Source organism: Grampus griseus (genome assembly GCF_964374135.1).
Source record: "Grampus griseus genome assembly, chromosome: 15".
Taxonomy (NCBI): domain Eukaryota; kingdom Metazoa; phylum Chordata; class Mammalia; order Artiodactyla; family Delphinidae; genus Grampus; species Grampus griseus.
In genome coordinates this window covers 57,997,835-58,011,814 of record NC_139009.1, presented here as the reverse complement: position 1 = coordinate 58,011,814, position 13,980 = coordinate 57,997,835, and the positions used below count along the sequence as shown (strand labels likewise).

The following is a 13,980-nucleotide window of genomic DNA, read 5'->3' as shown; positions in this document are numbered from 1 at the left end:
ATTTCAGTTCTCAGTGTATATCTGAAGAAAATAAAAACACTAATTTGAAAAGATACACGCACCCCAATGTTCATAGCAGCATTATTTACAATTGCCATGATATGGAAGCAACCTAAGTGTCTACCAACAGATGACTGGATAAAGAAGATGTGGTATTTATATATAATATCACACAATGGGCTACTACTCAGCCATAAAAAAAAATGAAGTTTTGCCATTTGCAGCAACAGGGATGGACCTGGAGGGCACTATGCTGAGTGAAATAAGTCAGGCAGAGAGAGACAAATAACTGTGTGATGTCACTTACATGTAGAATCTAAAAAATACAACAAACTAGTGACTATAACAGAAAAGAAACAGAGTCACAGGTACAGAGAACAAACTAGTGGTTACCAGTGGGGAGAGGGAAGAGGGGTGTGGCAGTAGTATAGGGGGAGAGGATGAAGAGGTACAAACTATTGTGTGTAAAATATGCTACAAGGTAAAACATGGGGAATATAGCCAGTATTTTATAATAACTATAAATCGAGTATAACCTTTAAAAATTGTGAATCACTTTATTGTACACCTGTAAATTATATAATATTATACATCAATTATACTTAAATAAAAATTTTTTTTAAATATACAAAAAGTTTTCTCTATAAACCGACAGTGACTACTTAGAAAAGTACGGGGGTGTGTGTTTGGAGGGGTGGAATTCTATTTTTCAATAGCTATAAAAAATACTTAAAAATAAGTCTACCAAGAAATGTGTAAGATATCCATAAATATTTGTCAAATAAATGAAAACTATATAACTCTTTAGACTTTCAAATTCCTAACAAATTTATAGAAATATGATGTTTCTGGATGGGACTATTGTTTTATAAATAAAATGACAAATCTGGGACAGAATCTATAGTCCTGCAACATAGCTCTAGTGTATCAAATAGCTTAGGCTACAGGAAGTGTCTCAAACTTGACATTTGAGAGATAGGGTGGGGCGAAATGGAGGGAAAATTGTGTATTTATAAAAATAAAAACAACTTAACATCTTGCACTAAAATTAATTTCAGATGAATAAAAATGTAAAGAAAAAAGTGAAAAGGGACAATGGAAACAACAGAATTAAGAAAATTTAATAATGCTTAACTGATGTTAGGATGGAAGGACTATTTAAGCTTCAAAGCATGACATAAAGTTAAAAAATTAAAACTTCTGTGTGAATAAACACCATTGTAAAAGGTTAACCTAAACTGGGAAAATGTATTTGAAATGTAACAATAGAGACCTTTTTAAGACCAACTGAAAAGAAAACAAACCCAAGTCAAAAAACAAGTGAAGAATAATGAAATTAACTTTCAAAAGAGAAAACATAAATGGCTAACAAATATGAAAAATAATCTTAATTTTTTGGATTCAAGATATGTATGGTGAAGTAGTCATGAGAGTACATTGTCCAGCAGTATAATGGTAAAAATTCGTTAAAAGGGTAGTTCTCAATATTGCAAAGAATGTAGTAAAATAGGCATATCTCACATTCATATGTTGCTAACAGGAATCAAAATGGGCTTGGCAGTGAGACCGCAAGTTTTCAAATATTTACAGTCTGTAGCCTCCGAAAATAAATGTCTCTTAGTTCAAATTTTCATTAATGAAAAGTTTGTTTTGAGCCTGTATGTCAGGTATTATGCTGAATGCTTTACATTTGTTTCATTTAATTCTCATGATTATCTTGTAAGTATTATGTATCTTTAAGAGGTAGACCATCTGAGACCCAAAAGGGAAAAAACTGCTCAAGGTTATTACACACTAGTAAACAAGATAGAAAGCATTCTGTCTTGGGAAAGTGCTTGTGATGTTAATTAAGAATAAACACATGGGCTTCCCTTGTGGCTCAGTGGTTAAGAATCCGCCTGCCAATGCAGGGGACACGGGTTTGATCCCTGGTCCGGGAAGATCCCACATGCCGCGGAGCAACTAAGCCCATGCACCACAACTACTGAGCCTGCGCTCTAGAGCCTGCAAGCCACAACTACTGAGCCCGTGTGCCACAGCTACTGAGCCTGTGTGCCACAACTACTGAAGCCTGTGTGCCGCAACTACTGAAGGCTGTGCACCTAGAGCCTATGCTCCGCAACAAGAGAAGCCACCTCAGTGAGAAGCCCGTGCACTGCAACAAAGAGTAGCCCCTGCTCGCCACAACTAAAGAAAAAAGAAAGCCCGTGCACAGCAATGAAGACGCAACACAGCCAAAATTAAGTAAATTAATTAATTGGTTAATGGAAAAAAAAAAGAATGAACGCACTTGGGGAATCCCCTGGTGGTCCAGTGGTTAGGACTTCTTGCTCCCATTCCAGGGGGCACGGGTTTGATCCCTGGTTGGGCAACTAAGATCCTGCAAGCCATGTAGCGTGGCCAAAAATAAAATTAAATTAAAATAGAATAAAAAAAGAATAGCACAACTTATAAAATTACACCTACTAATAATTTTCTTAACAATATAAAGGAAAAAAATAGTAAAAATCGAAAGTAATTACAGTGTTATTAATAATATGTTATTAATGTAATTATTCCTACTAATAAGATTGAGGCATATTCTTATTTCTATTTACTTTTCTACAGTTGAACTTTAAAAAAATTTTTAGCCAAAATTAAAAAAAAAAAAAAGTAGTAAGAACAGGCAATAGACAAAAGTGAAAAATCAAAGAGAAAATTTTTTAAAAATCCAACAAAACCAGTGCAAGTACATTAAGGAGAGGCTTTTAAACCCTTATTTTTGATTTACATTCGAAGCTTATTTGGTTATGCACATGCAGATTTACTCTCTACTTACCTTCCTTTGGTTCATTTCTCTTCCTTTCTTGAGGGTACTGTATTAGGGATTTCATAAGCATCCACTGCATTAAAAGGAACTTATATTTGGTATTTGGAAATAAAGGTTAAGTTATTTGCTCAAATTCGGAAAAGGAGAACAGTGGTAGATTTCCTAAATACTGGTTTACTTTGCTGCTACTAATGCTGTTTTTTAAAAAATATGCACTTAAACCAGTGGGAATTTTTTTATTTTCGTCTTTTTAAATTAAAAATTCCAGCTTCTTAAAGTACAACTGCAACTAATTCTTCTGCTTTTTTGTGGTATTTCAGGCATACACAAGCCAGTTTGTATCCCTTGTGATGTTTGCTCTTATGATGTGTGATGACAGGATCTCCATGCAAGAGAGACGCAAAGAGATCATGCTTGGATTGAAGCGGCTGCCTGGTATGAAGATACTCACACACTCTACTTGTTGTCTAAGGGGGTGGGAAATAAATGGGTGAAGCTGTGGCTTGTACCTATTTAGTCAGCAAGATCTTTTTACTTTACACCTGTGCGTTTAAAACCCCCACAGTGATAGCACAGAAGATTAGAAACGTTGGTCTTTTATCGGTTGCTACCCGTATGTTATTATTATTATTATTATTATATTGGTTTAGTTTATTGTTCTCTTTTCATAGATTTTGCTAATATTACTTCTTAACAGATTTAATTAAGGAAGTTTTGAGCATGGATGATGAAATTCAGAAACTGGCAACAGAACTTTATCACCAGAAGTCAGTCTTGATAATGGGACGTGGCTATCATTATGCTACTTGTCTTGAAGGGGCCCTAGTAAGTCTTCTCACTTACAATTTCAGAATGTTGACTTATGGACCTGGCACATAGCCATACTTTTATTTATTTATTTATTTTTAAAATTTTATTTATTTATTTATTTTTGGCTGCATTGGGTCCTCATTGCTGCACGCAGGCTTTCTCTAGTTGTGGCAAGCGGGGGCTACTCTTCGTTGTGGTGCATGGGTTTCTCATGGCGGTGGCTTCTCTTGTTGCGGAGCATGGGCTCTAGGGGGCGCGGGCTTCAGTAGTTGTGGCACACTGCTTCCGTAGTTGTGGCATGTGAGCTCTACAGCACAGGCTCAGTAGTTGTGGCACATGGGCTTAGTTGCTCCACGGCATGTGGGATCTTCCTGGACCAGGGCTCGAACCCGTGTCCCCTGCATTGGTGGGCGGATTCTTAACCACTGCACCACCAGGGAAGTCCCAGTCATACTTTTAGACTGAATGAAATAGGTGGAAGTTTTACAAAAGTGGCTTTATATTTATGCATTCTGATTTGTTTACCTTGAGGTATAACAAAGTATAACAGAATACTTAATTCAAAAGTGAAAATCAAGAAGAGTACATTTTAGCATGATACCGTGGGTTTAGCAAGGAACTTGGGTTATTTTTTTGTCCAAATATGAATAAAATAAATACTAAGTTCTCTAGGTGTGAGATTTAATTGAGGTCAAATATGAAGCAATTGGGAGATCAGTTACAAAGAAATATGAGTACATTCATGATAGTCTAAACTCTTCAAAAAGCCCTTGTGGACTTCCAGATAGTTGTTGACATTATATTTAGAAGTAACGATCAGTTAACCTGTTAGCTATATTTGCACATCAGTGATCCTTGAATACTTTTGGATAAATAGACAGGGACTTCAGACATCAGATGTCTTGTGTAATATTTAAAGAATGGGTTTTTGAAAAACAGACTGAAGACTAATCTAGTTTCTTCCTATTAGAAAATCAAAGAAATCACTTACATGCACTCTGAAGGTATCCTTGCTGGTGAGTTGAAACACGGCCCTCTAGCTTTGGTGGATAAGTTGATGCCTGTCATCATGATCATCATGAGAGATCACACCTATGCCAAGTGTCAGAATGCTCTTCAGCAGGTGGTTGCTAGGCAGGTAAGTCAGGAGCTGCTGTGAGGACACCTTGGGGGGTTAAGAGTTGGGTCACTAAAGCTTATTTGAATTTTATGACATTTAAAGTGATAGACCAGTACCCATCAGGTGGCTTACAAAACATGCTTAGGTTTCCATGTGAGTAATCTGAGATACTCAGGAGTTTTGACAGGACCTAGCTCATAGTTCTCATAATACCAGAACCAAGATCAAAAATGAGGTCTTGGTCTCCAAGTCCTGTCTTCTTCAATTAGTGTATGCTGTTCTTAATTTAATATTCTTAAATGTGTATTTCAGGAGAAACTAGATTTTACATGAATATTACTGGTGCTGTGCTTAATGGAGTTTTCTTCAGATCATTTGGCTTTGTATGTAAATTTCCAAAGATGTTAGTCTCTAGTCACAATGTAGTGGTTACACACTTGGGCTTTGAAGGCAGGTAGTCCTAGAATTAAGTACCAAGCCTGGTATTTCTTAGTTGTGTGAGTTTAAGAAAGCACTGAATCTTACAAAGCTTCTGTTTCCTTGACTGTGAGTGAGACTTACCACATGGGATTGTGAGTTTAAATAAGCCTATGTCAGTGAGGCCACGTGTGAATCGTGCAGTGCAAAATTTGCACGCTCATGTGTTACAGCCCTGCTTTTGCTTAACCAGTGATTGCGAGTGTGATTTCTTTCCCAGGGACGGCCAGTGGTGATCTGTGATAAGGAAGACACTGAGACCATTAAGAACACAAAAAGAACAATCAAGGTGCCACACTCAGTGGACTGCCTGCAGGGCATTCTCAGCGTGATCCCCTTACAGTTGCTGGCCTTCCACCTGGCTGTGCTGAGAGGCTATGATGTAAGTGGTGGACCGCTTTGGTCTGGCTTTTCACCCTGGTACATTTTGATAGTTTCCTTCTAAATTTTTAGCAATAGAATTTGAGAATTCCCTCATACATATCTCTGTCACTTGTTATATTTCCATGGCCCAATGTGTAGGTTACATCCTAACATTTTCATACCCATGGACTTGAAGGAAACTTGGACGTCACCTCCATGACTGGAGATTACCTGTTTTCTTTCTGTGTTTCTTAACGAGGTAGCTATTGGAAATTCTTTATTTGGGACTTTCTCACACACTGTAGGACTCTCAGCATTCCTGGTCCCTCATTCATTGTGACAACCAAAGTGACAATCAAAACATCTGCTCTTAGACGTTTCTAGTGTCCCCTGAGAGGGATGCCACCTCATAGAGGACCACAGGAGTTTTTCATGTGCCGAACTGGCTCCTATGGAATTCTTTTTCCTGATTTCAAGTCTTTTAAAGATATATTACTATATTTTCTAATCTAATTCTTTGTAGTCTATAGTAAAGATGGTTAATGAACATGTTTTCTGTTTTTTATAATCAAAAATAATTTGCTTATAGCCATTTACCCCCCCCCCCAATATCTGTATAATCTCTCAAAAATTGCTGGGTTTTTTTTTTTTGCAGGTTGATTTCCCGCGGAATCTAGCCAAATCTGTAACCGTAGAATAAGGAACATCTGAAACTGGGCAATTAAGCAACACAAGACACCTTTTGTATTTAAAACCTTGATTTAAAATATCACCCCCTAAGCCTTTTGTAGTAAATCCTTATTTATATATCAGTTATAATTATTCCATTCAATTTGTGATTTTTGTGAAATTACCTCATATTGTCCCAGTAATTTGTGAGGGAGTTTGAATAATGGAATCTATATTGGTATTGGTGTCAGAAAGAGATTTAGCTCTCATTTTCATTAAAGGATGCTGAGTGTTGGATTTCCGGTCCCTCCACTTCAATCTGAGAGGCGGCCAGTGAAAGAGTAGTGCATTTAATTGGAATATTTAAAGCCAACAGCAATGTACTTGGACATTTAATTCAGTTATAAAGAGAAGATGCTGTGATTTATTTGGAAATTTGTTTGTTATTTTGTTTTTAAATCAAACTGTAAATCTTAAAAACTGAAAACTTTTCTTTGTGGGATTTCTAGTTGTTAACCTTAGTCTCTCAAACTTATTGCCTGTTATCTGTATGTCAAGGTATCTTAGGAAGATAAATAGTATAGTAGTGTGTTGGTTTTCTCCAGCCCTTGATAGAAAATACTTGCACAATTTCATAGCACAAACTTTAAATTTGAGCTGCTTTGTACAATTGACAATATGATTTTAAGTTTGAAGATGGGATACGTACATGTTGTATATCCTACTCCTTGTTTTTTCATGTCCTGAAAGTGGTTTTTAATTTCCTCATATCTGTAGTTTTTTTTTTTTAATTACTGCTGAATGACATTTTATCTTATTCTTTGAAATCACCACACAGAGTTGCTATCAAATGTCTCAATACCAATATATTCAGAATTCTCTTCAACTTTGTCCCAGAGAAGAATTACCTGCAGTTAATTTTAACTTCTCTCACTGCCTTGTTGCATCAAACTGGTAGTACCTTTGTGCCAATTTGGAAGCTCCTTGCAGTTGTTTGGAAGATTTACAAGTCTTTTGACTAATCATTTGACTCTAAATGTATACGATGGGCTAGAATTAGAAAAAGCTATATGCTTTACACTGATATTAATGAAGGATTATATAAAATTTAGTATTACTTTCTAGGAATTTTTCTCTCTGTATATTCTGTTCTACCCCTGAAAAATATTTAGGAATGAAGAAGATATAAATAATACTGAGGTGCCTTCAGCTAGCTAGTGTCAGAAATGGAAACTTACAATTTAGATTTAAAAATTTAAAGTGGAATATTAGCTTGACACCCAAAAAGTTGTAATAATTTCTTCACGGAGCTTTTTTGGCCACACCTTGGGCGTTACAGGATAGTGTGTTTATGTTTTGGTTAAGTCCTTCTCTTTCTAAAGTTTTCACTTTTAAATTGTGAAGGTAAGATATTTAGTATAATTAAGTAAGCTCAGTCTTTTCCTTTTTCTGTGTTTGAACTTCTTGATGAGGTTACGATTTTCTAGTAGCTATTGGAAGAGAAGCATAGAATTTTGCCTTGTGTTAGGGTTAGAGAAAGAATTGGCATATTTTGAGGTAATTCAGAAGGACTCTTAGATTAAGACTAGAAACCTGTTTAAAATGAAATAGGATTACTGTTCACATCTATATAGCTACTATAGCTATATTTATCTATTTTAATTGTTTCTAATATTATTTTGTGTAGGCCTGCTAGTTTTAGTAGGTGTGTAGTATCATTCTTATGTTATATTAGCATTTTATGCACATGATTTATATGGATTTGTAACATTTCCAAAGTTCAAATTAGCTTTCTAAGTGAAACTGATATGTGAAATCAATCATTAATTTTCAGTCTCTGTTTCCTCTCCCTCTCCGTGTGTGCGTGTTTGGTGTGTCTGTCTGTCTTTCTCTAGCTCTCAAGCACACATATACACTTTAGGCTAGGGTAAGTTCTAAACCAAATCTCAAAAACCAATAGTGAGAAAAAAAAAAGTGGTATTTTCCAAACAAACGTGGCTTCCATTCCCTACCCCTTCTTCTTGCTCCCTACCCTGTTTAGCGTAGTGATGTTTAGATGCTTTTATGAATTATGAACACAAAAAATACTGTAATGAGGCAAACTGCTAATAAGTGTGGATGCTCAGTTAAAACCAGTATAATACAGGATAAGAAAATCTGATTTTTCAAGAAAGATATTCTACAAAAGGAGTCCTTTCTGTCAAAATTCTTTCTTGTAGTACATTTAAAATTTAAATTCACTCATGTATAACTTAGAGTTCCTTACCGCAGGTCATGAGCCCTTTGTAGGCCAGAGGTCATGTTAGCATCTAACACATGGCCAAGTACATGATTGTAACTTTGGCATCAGTCAGCTTTTCTGTCTTTTTAAATCACCTATGCCATAGGAATAGATGGTAGGAGGAAAGTTAATGTTAACTCTTTTTAGTTTGTTATAACTCTGTCAACACCCTATTATGGGAAAGTCACTGTGCTAGAAACTGAAAAATACATCCTGTTTAAAGCAAAGTCCACTTGTCCCCAGATGGACTCATCACTCGTGGAGACTAGGATCATTGGAAGGCACAGGGTGAGAGAGTAGAAAAATGAAGTTGAGCTGTTAAATGTTGTGAGTGGATTTGTTCACTTAAATCATGGTCCAAGTTTTGGTGCATATAATGTTCCTAAGAGGTGAAGTGCATTTTGTAGAGTAAGCTGTTATCACAGGCGGTAGATCCATGTGTCTGTGGTCCTCTAAGGAACAGCAGTCATTAGATTCAAAGGTGAAAACAGTCAAGCATCACAACTAAAAGGGAACTGACACAGTGTGATGTGCAGATGGGGCTGTCAGAGTGCTAATAAAGATTTTCTCTCTTAGGTTCCTAGGAAATTGTTTCCGAGATGACATTGTCTTATCCTTTTGAATACAGGTCTCTTGACCTGAGTTAATTATGAGGATGAGAGGAAAAGAGCCCCTTTTCAGCTCCTTGGTAACATTCCTTTGACACATTTCGATAACTCTTCAAAGAAGGAAAACCAGCTGAAATGTTTGCTTTAACAAACATATTTTAAGAAGTCCTTTGGGATCAGTTTCCTCTCTCTCTCTCTTTTTTTTTAAATTAGGATATATACTATAGCAATAAAAGGGAACGACTCATGTTAATTACTTATTGTATGCTACAACTTAAGTGATTTTTCTAAAAAGCACAATGTCGTTGAAAATATTTATTTAAAAAGAATTCAGAGCTCACATTGAATTTGTGAAGGCCAAAGAAATTGAAGGGAATGGTAAAGAAAGATAAAGAAGTCTTATATCCACATATTTAGTAGATGTTGTATACCAGAATACCAGGTGGTGTTTTACCTGCGAAAACATATTTCAGATTACTTTCTTTGTTTTTAGTGTTAGAGCCTCAGGTTTAAAAGTTTTAACAATTAAATCATTTTTTCCCCACAATATTTAAAGATTGTTAATTTATCAGTATTTCCCTAGCTTGATGAATTTAACTGTATCTTTAGATCTGTGACATGATAACCGGTAGGAATGGTAATATTAGCTTTGAACCAATAGTATCCAGGGTTAAAATAAAAATCATAGTTAACTAGCAAAACCGTAAAGTTATGCCATATTAACTTGTGAGTCTGTAATAGCTTGATATCAATGTTATGGAATATGCCATAAATAATGGCTAACGAGAACTTTTTAGGAAATTCTCAAATTACCTTTCTTACTACACTAGTTTTCAGAATGAATATAGAAGTGATCCTGTTAGCTTTTTAAAACTGTTCTGCAGTTAATTTTTATTTTTTGCTTAAATAAAACTTTCAGTATTTGTTTAAATTATATTTCTTGTGAGCTAGAAATTTTAGAATCATCCTGCCTTTGTTTCAGTTTTCTGTTCTTCAAGATGATGAATGTTTAGTTTACTGAGCCAGTTGGTCATTTCTTCCTCATGTCTTCTGAGTCCAGTGACTATAATTCTGAACTGTGAATAAGTTACCAAAAACTTGCTGAGAATTGCATTTTGAAGCAATTTGCCAATATTTGAAGTGTATACATGTTTGTCATTGTGTTAAAGATTGTATTGTACTAAGAATGTAGCCAATGTTTACTTTAGTTGTTGGTAAACATTTTTGATGCTAAAAGTTTATTCATTACTGTTGCTTTTAAAAAGAAGAAATATTACATAAATATATTTAAAAGTCACGTCTTCACTCCAACTTCCCAATTATTTAAAAAGGATTGTTAGATAAAACAAAGGCTCTACTTTTTCTGATGTTATACTCTGTAAATATTATACTTTCTCAAGTCTTTTAGAACTTTTTGTGACACTATGTTGTTTTTAGCAAATTTACTAAAATTTGGGTATATGCAGTGATCAGCAACTTTGTTTAAGTGAATTGATAGTTGCAAAAGAAGGATATTTAAGATGGGTGAATAGCAAGTATAGCATATACTCCAAATCTAAAGTTTCTGTAGTATCTGGCAATCTCTTAATCATTGAACAAAGAGTCCTTTTACAGGATCCTTTTATAAACAGCAAGCTAAAATCTCTATCCCTAGTGCTTACAGCACTTGCTGTGTTTTGCAGGAGACAGAGTTATGCCAGGGTGGTTTGAATGAATAGATGTGCTGTGTTGCCTTCCCATAGAATTGAGCCCAATCTCTCCTCTCTCTTTCACTCTGTGTTGCTCTGCAGCAAAGCCCAGATCCACACCAGCATGGATCATTTTTTCCACAGGCCACATTTTTTTACATAAAATTTAGCTTTACTCCTAGTGAAAGGTTTTCTTCAGATTCTCTTCAGTTCACTATCAGTAAGTATTTACCAAGTGCATATTAAAGGCCAAGAAATAATCTCCCTAAAAATTAAGAGGCCACTTTTCATTGAAGTGGATTTGAGGAAAAATAAGTTCTTTAATTTTTTGGGTGAAGGAAAGAAGTCCTTAAGTTTCTCCCATTAATCTGAGGTTAAGTTGTTCTATCTAATTAAAAAAAAATGATATAGAAGCTTTATTAGTTTAACAAGCATCCTGGAGATAAAAAGTAATCTTGTAGGGCTTCCCTGGTGGCGCAGTGGTTGAGAGTCCTCCTGCCGATGCAGGGGACATGGGTTCGTGCCCCAGTCCAGGAAAATCCCACATGCCGCGGAGCGGCTGGGCCCGTGAGCCATGGCCGCTGAGCCTGCGCGTCCGGAGCCTGTGCTCCTCAACGGGAGAGGCCACAACAGTGAGAGGCCCGCGTACCGCAAAAAAAAAAAAAAGTAATCTTGTAATAATATACAGAGAAGTTGCCAGGTTATAGGTCATTTAACCAGCTGACCCGTCCCCAGGAAGTGTATATGTAGTAAGATAAATTTATTATTCTCTTTTTGGTTAGCATGTACACAAGAGATTATTTCCAAGGTTGAAAAGACATATTCGTGAACTTCATATTAACATGATTCATTGACTCAAAACGCCAAGGTTCACACATGTATTTCTTATAGAGAATGCTGTTATGTAGCCATATTTCCTTTTTCATATTTCAAAAAATTTTTGATATGGAATATGGATGTGTAATTGAAAATATGGAATAAAAAACAGAGCTTGTAAACAATTGGAGAAGTGCACTCTGGATAGAATTATAGTTATTTCCTTCCCATTCATTTATCAATCTGCCTTTGTATATGTTTATATAAAATGAAAAAGACTTTATGCCTGTTAGAATGAAAGCAATTGGCATGTTTTCATATGCTCTTAATTTCTGCAGTTTAGCGACCGATTGCATTATTTCTAACAATGCGAATAAGGTACATTGTGGAACTCACAGCTATTGCACACCCAGGGGATATTTAGAGGTTAATTTTTGCCTCCATCACTTAGCTCTGTATGCTTTGAAATGGAGATAAATATGGTGAGGTCTTAGAAGGAAAATGGCCAGAATTCCCAAAGCCTGGAATATAGGTAAATACTCATTGAGAGTTCTAGATGCACTATACCTAAAAGGCAAATGATCACTTGTTCTTAACTAATATATTCTTAATTTGTGAGACCCAAAGGTTGATATCCGTTAGTTTTAGATTGTCGTGCAATAGCCAGGGTGCAAAGGTCTAGATGTGTCAGGATCACTACAGTTTGTTTCTGCCAACGGCCCCTTTCAGGTGACACTGTTGTTGGCATTAAGAAAAGCCAGTGTGGCATCAGTCAAGGATGTTTTACTATGGCAAGTTCAATGTGAGATGGATTCGTTAGAAAGCTTTGTCTTCAAATAATGCCCCTAACTGGGATGGAAAATAGTCTGAGACGATAAAGACTTTCAGTTTCTAGGTAATCAAAATTGTATTAAATTCAGGTTTCTTTCTGTTAGACTTGAATGTATCTAGCCAGTGTGATTTATGGGGACTTCTGGTGGTTGTTGTTTTTTCCTATTTACTTTGTACATAGAGTTGTTTTGAAATATTGAGCACATTTGCTTTGAATTTTATCTCTTGCTTTCTGTTTTGTATTTGTCGTTTGAATAAAATTATAAACCCAATATTGATTTTATTCTTAATTCACTTTTACTGCTGCTATGGAGAAACCTAGGAACTGTGGGAGATCTTCGTAGGATTTCTGTCTTATGTTCTTGATTATTAACTTGGAATCATGTGTTACTGAAGTTCAAAGCATTTCTTTCTTTGAAAGAAACCAAAAATTAATTTTAAAACTTCTTCATATAGGCAGTCTTTTTCTGTGCTTTAAGTGAAGTGGAAAAATATACTGGCCTCTGAGCGCAGAATTCACTTTACTGACACAACGTTAGTAACTTAAGTACTTTGAGTTGTTTTCTTAGCAGAGACAGATTTATATCAATTTATTTGCAAATTCCTGGTTGTTCCTGTGACAGAACACAGGAATGAAGGGCAGTGACTGAGATTCCCCAAGATAGAGAAAAGTTAGCTGCCTTACAGACACATTGGTCTCTTCAATTTGACCTTCCCAAAGTGTGATGTTCTTAAGTTAATGGTTCTCGACTCCTTTGGGCTTAATATGCTGAAATGAAGTAAGGGCAGCTCTGAGAATGTTGACAATCACCCTATCAGAAGATAGGGCTGATTTTTAATGTTATTTTTAAAACTAAAGAATCTACAATGGCTTGGCTTTTGCTCAAATAGGATGCCTCAAAATTTAATCATTATTTAAATAGATATTCTCTTCACAAAAATTTAACAGCCAAGTCTTGCTTTTCTTGTCAATCTTAACCTTGTGCTGTGTAGTGTACTGGGTACACCAGGTACACAGATCATATGAAACAGGACCCATGGACAAATGAACTCAGCGTAACCAACATATATCTCTGTGTGCCTGCCATAGCAGTTGCTTAATAAAATACTTGCTGACCTAAGTTATAGTCTAAGTAGCATTTTTTTCCCCTTATTTTTTCTTTCAGTGCCTTTACTTGCTAAGTTAGAGTTTGGTCAAGAAATTGTAAATCACTACTGGCATTTCCAGTAGGAAAGGATTTAATAGGGAGAATTGGGTTTACACAGCCGTTAATTCTGGGAAATGCAGATCAGGGAGGGCACTGTGAAATCTGCCAGTGTAGGAATTGCAGCGAGCTACTGTCGGTGATCTCAGCTGTCCAAAGCATCGGGGTGGATGACTGTCAGGAAGATACTGGTGAGTCCCACATTAGCTATCTGATGCCCATTAGTCTGTTTGCAGTTGCCACTAGAGAATGTTATTTTTACTTCTCTTTTCCCTTCCAAATTGTGCACAAATGGCTCTCATT

General features: G+C 35.9%; 1 protein-coding gene across 1 annotated transcript in view; it reads left to right on the top strand.

Annotated features, from left to right (window-relative positions):
- Positions 1-7,931, top strand: part of GFPT1 (glutamine--fructose-6-phosphate transaminase 1) — a 67,180-nt gene extending 59,249 nt beyond the window's left edge. Inside the window, exons 16-20 of the mRNA XM_082672068.1 lie at positions 3,130-3,244; positions 3,507-3,634; positions 4,590-4,757; positions 5,437-5,598; positions 6,235-7,931. Of these exons, the coding sequence (XP_082528194.1) occupies positions 3,130-3,244; positions 3,507-3,634; positions 4,590-4,757; positions 5,437-5,598; positions 6,235-6,279 (618 nt within the window). The 3' untranslated portion in view covers positions 6,280-7,931. The remainder of the gene's footprint in view (positions 1-3,129; positions 3,245-3,506; positions 3,635-4,589; positions 4,758-5,436; positions 5,599-6,234) is intronic.
- Positions 7,932-13,980: the final 6,049 nt, after the last annotated feature.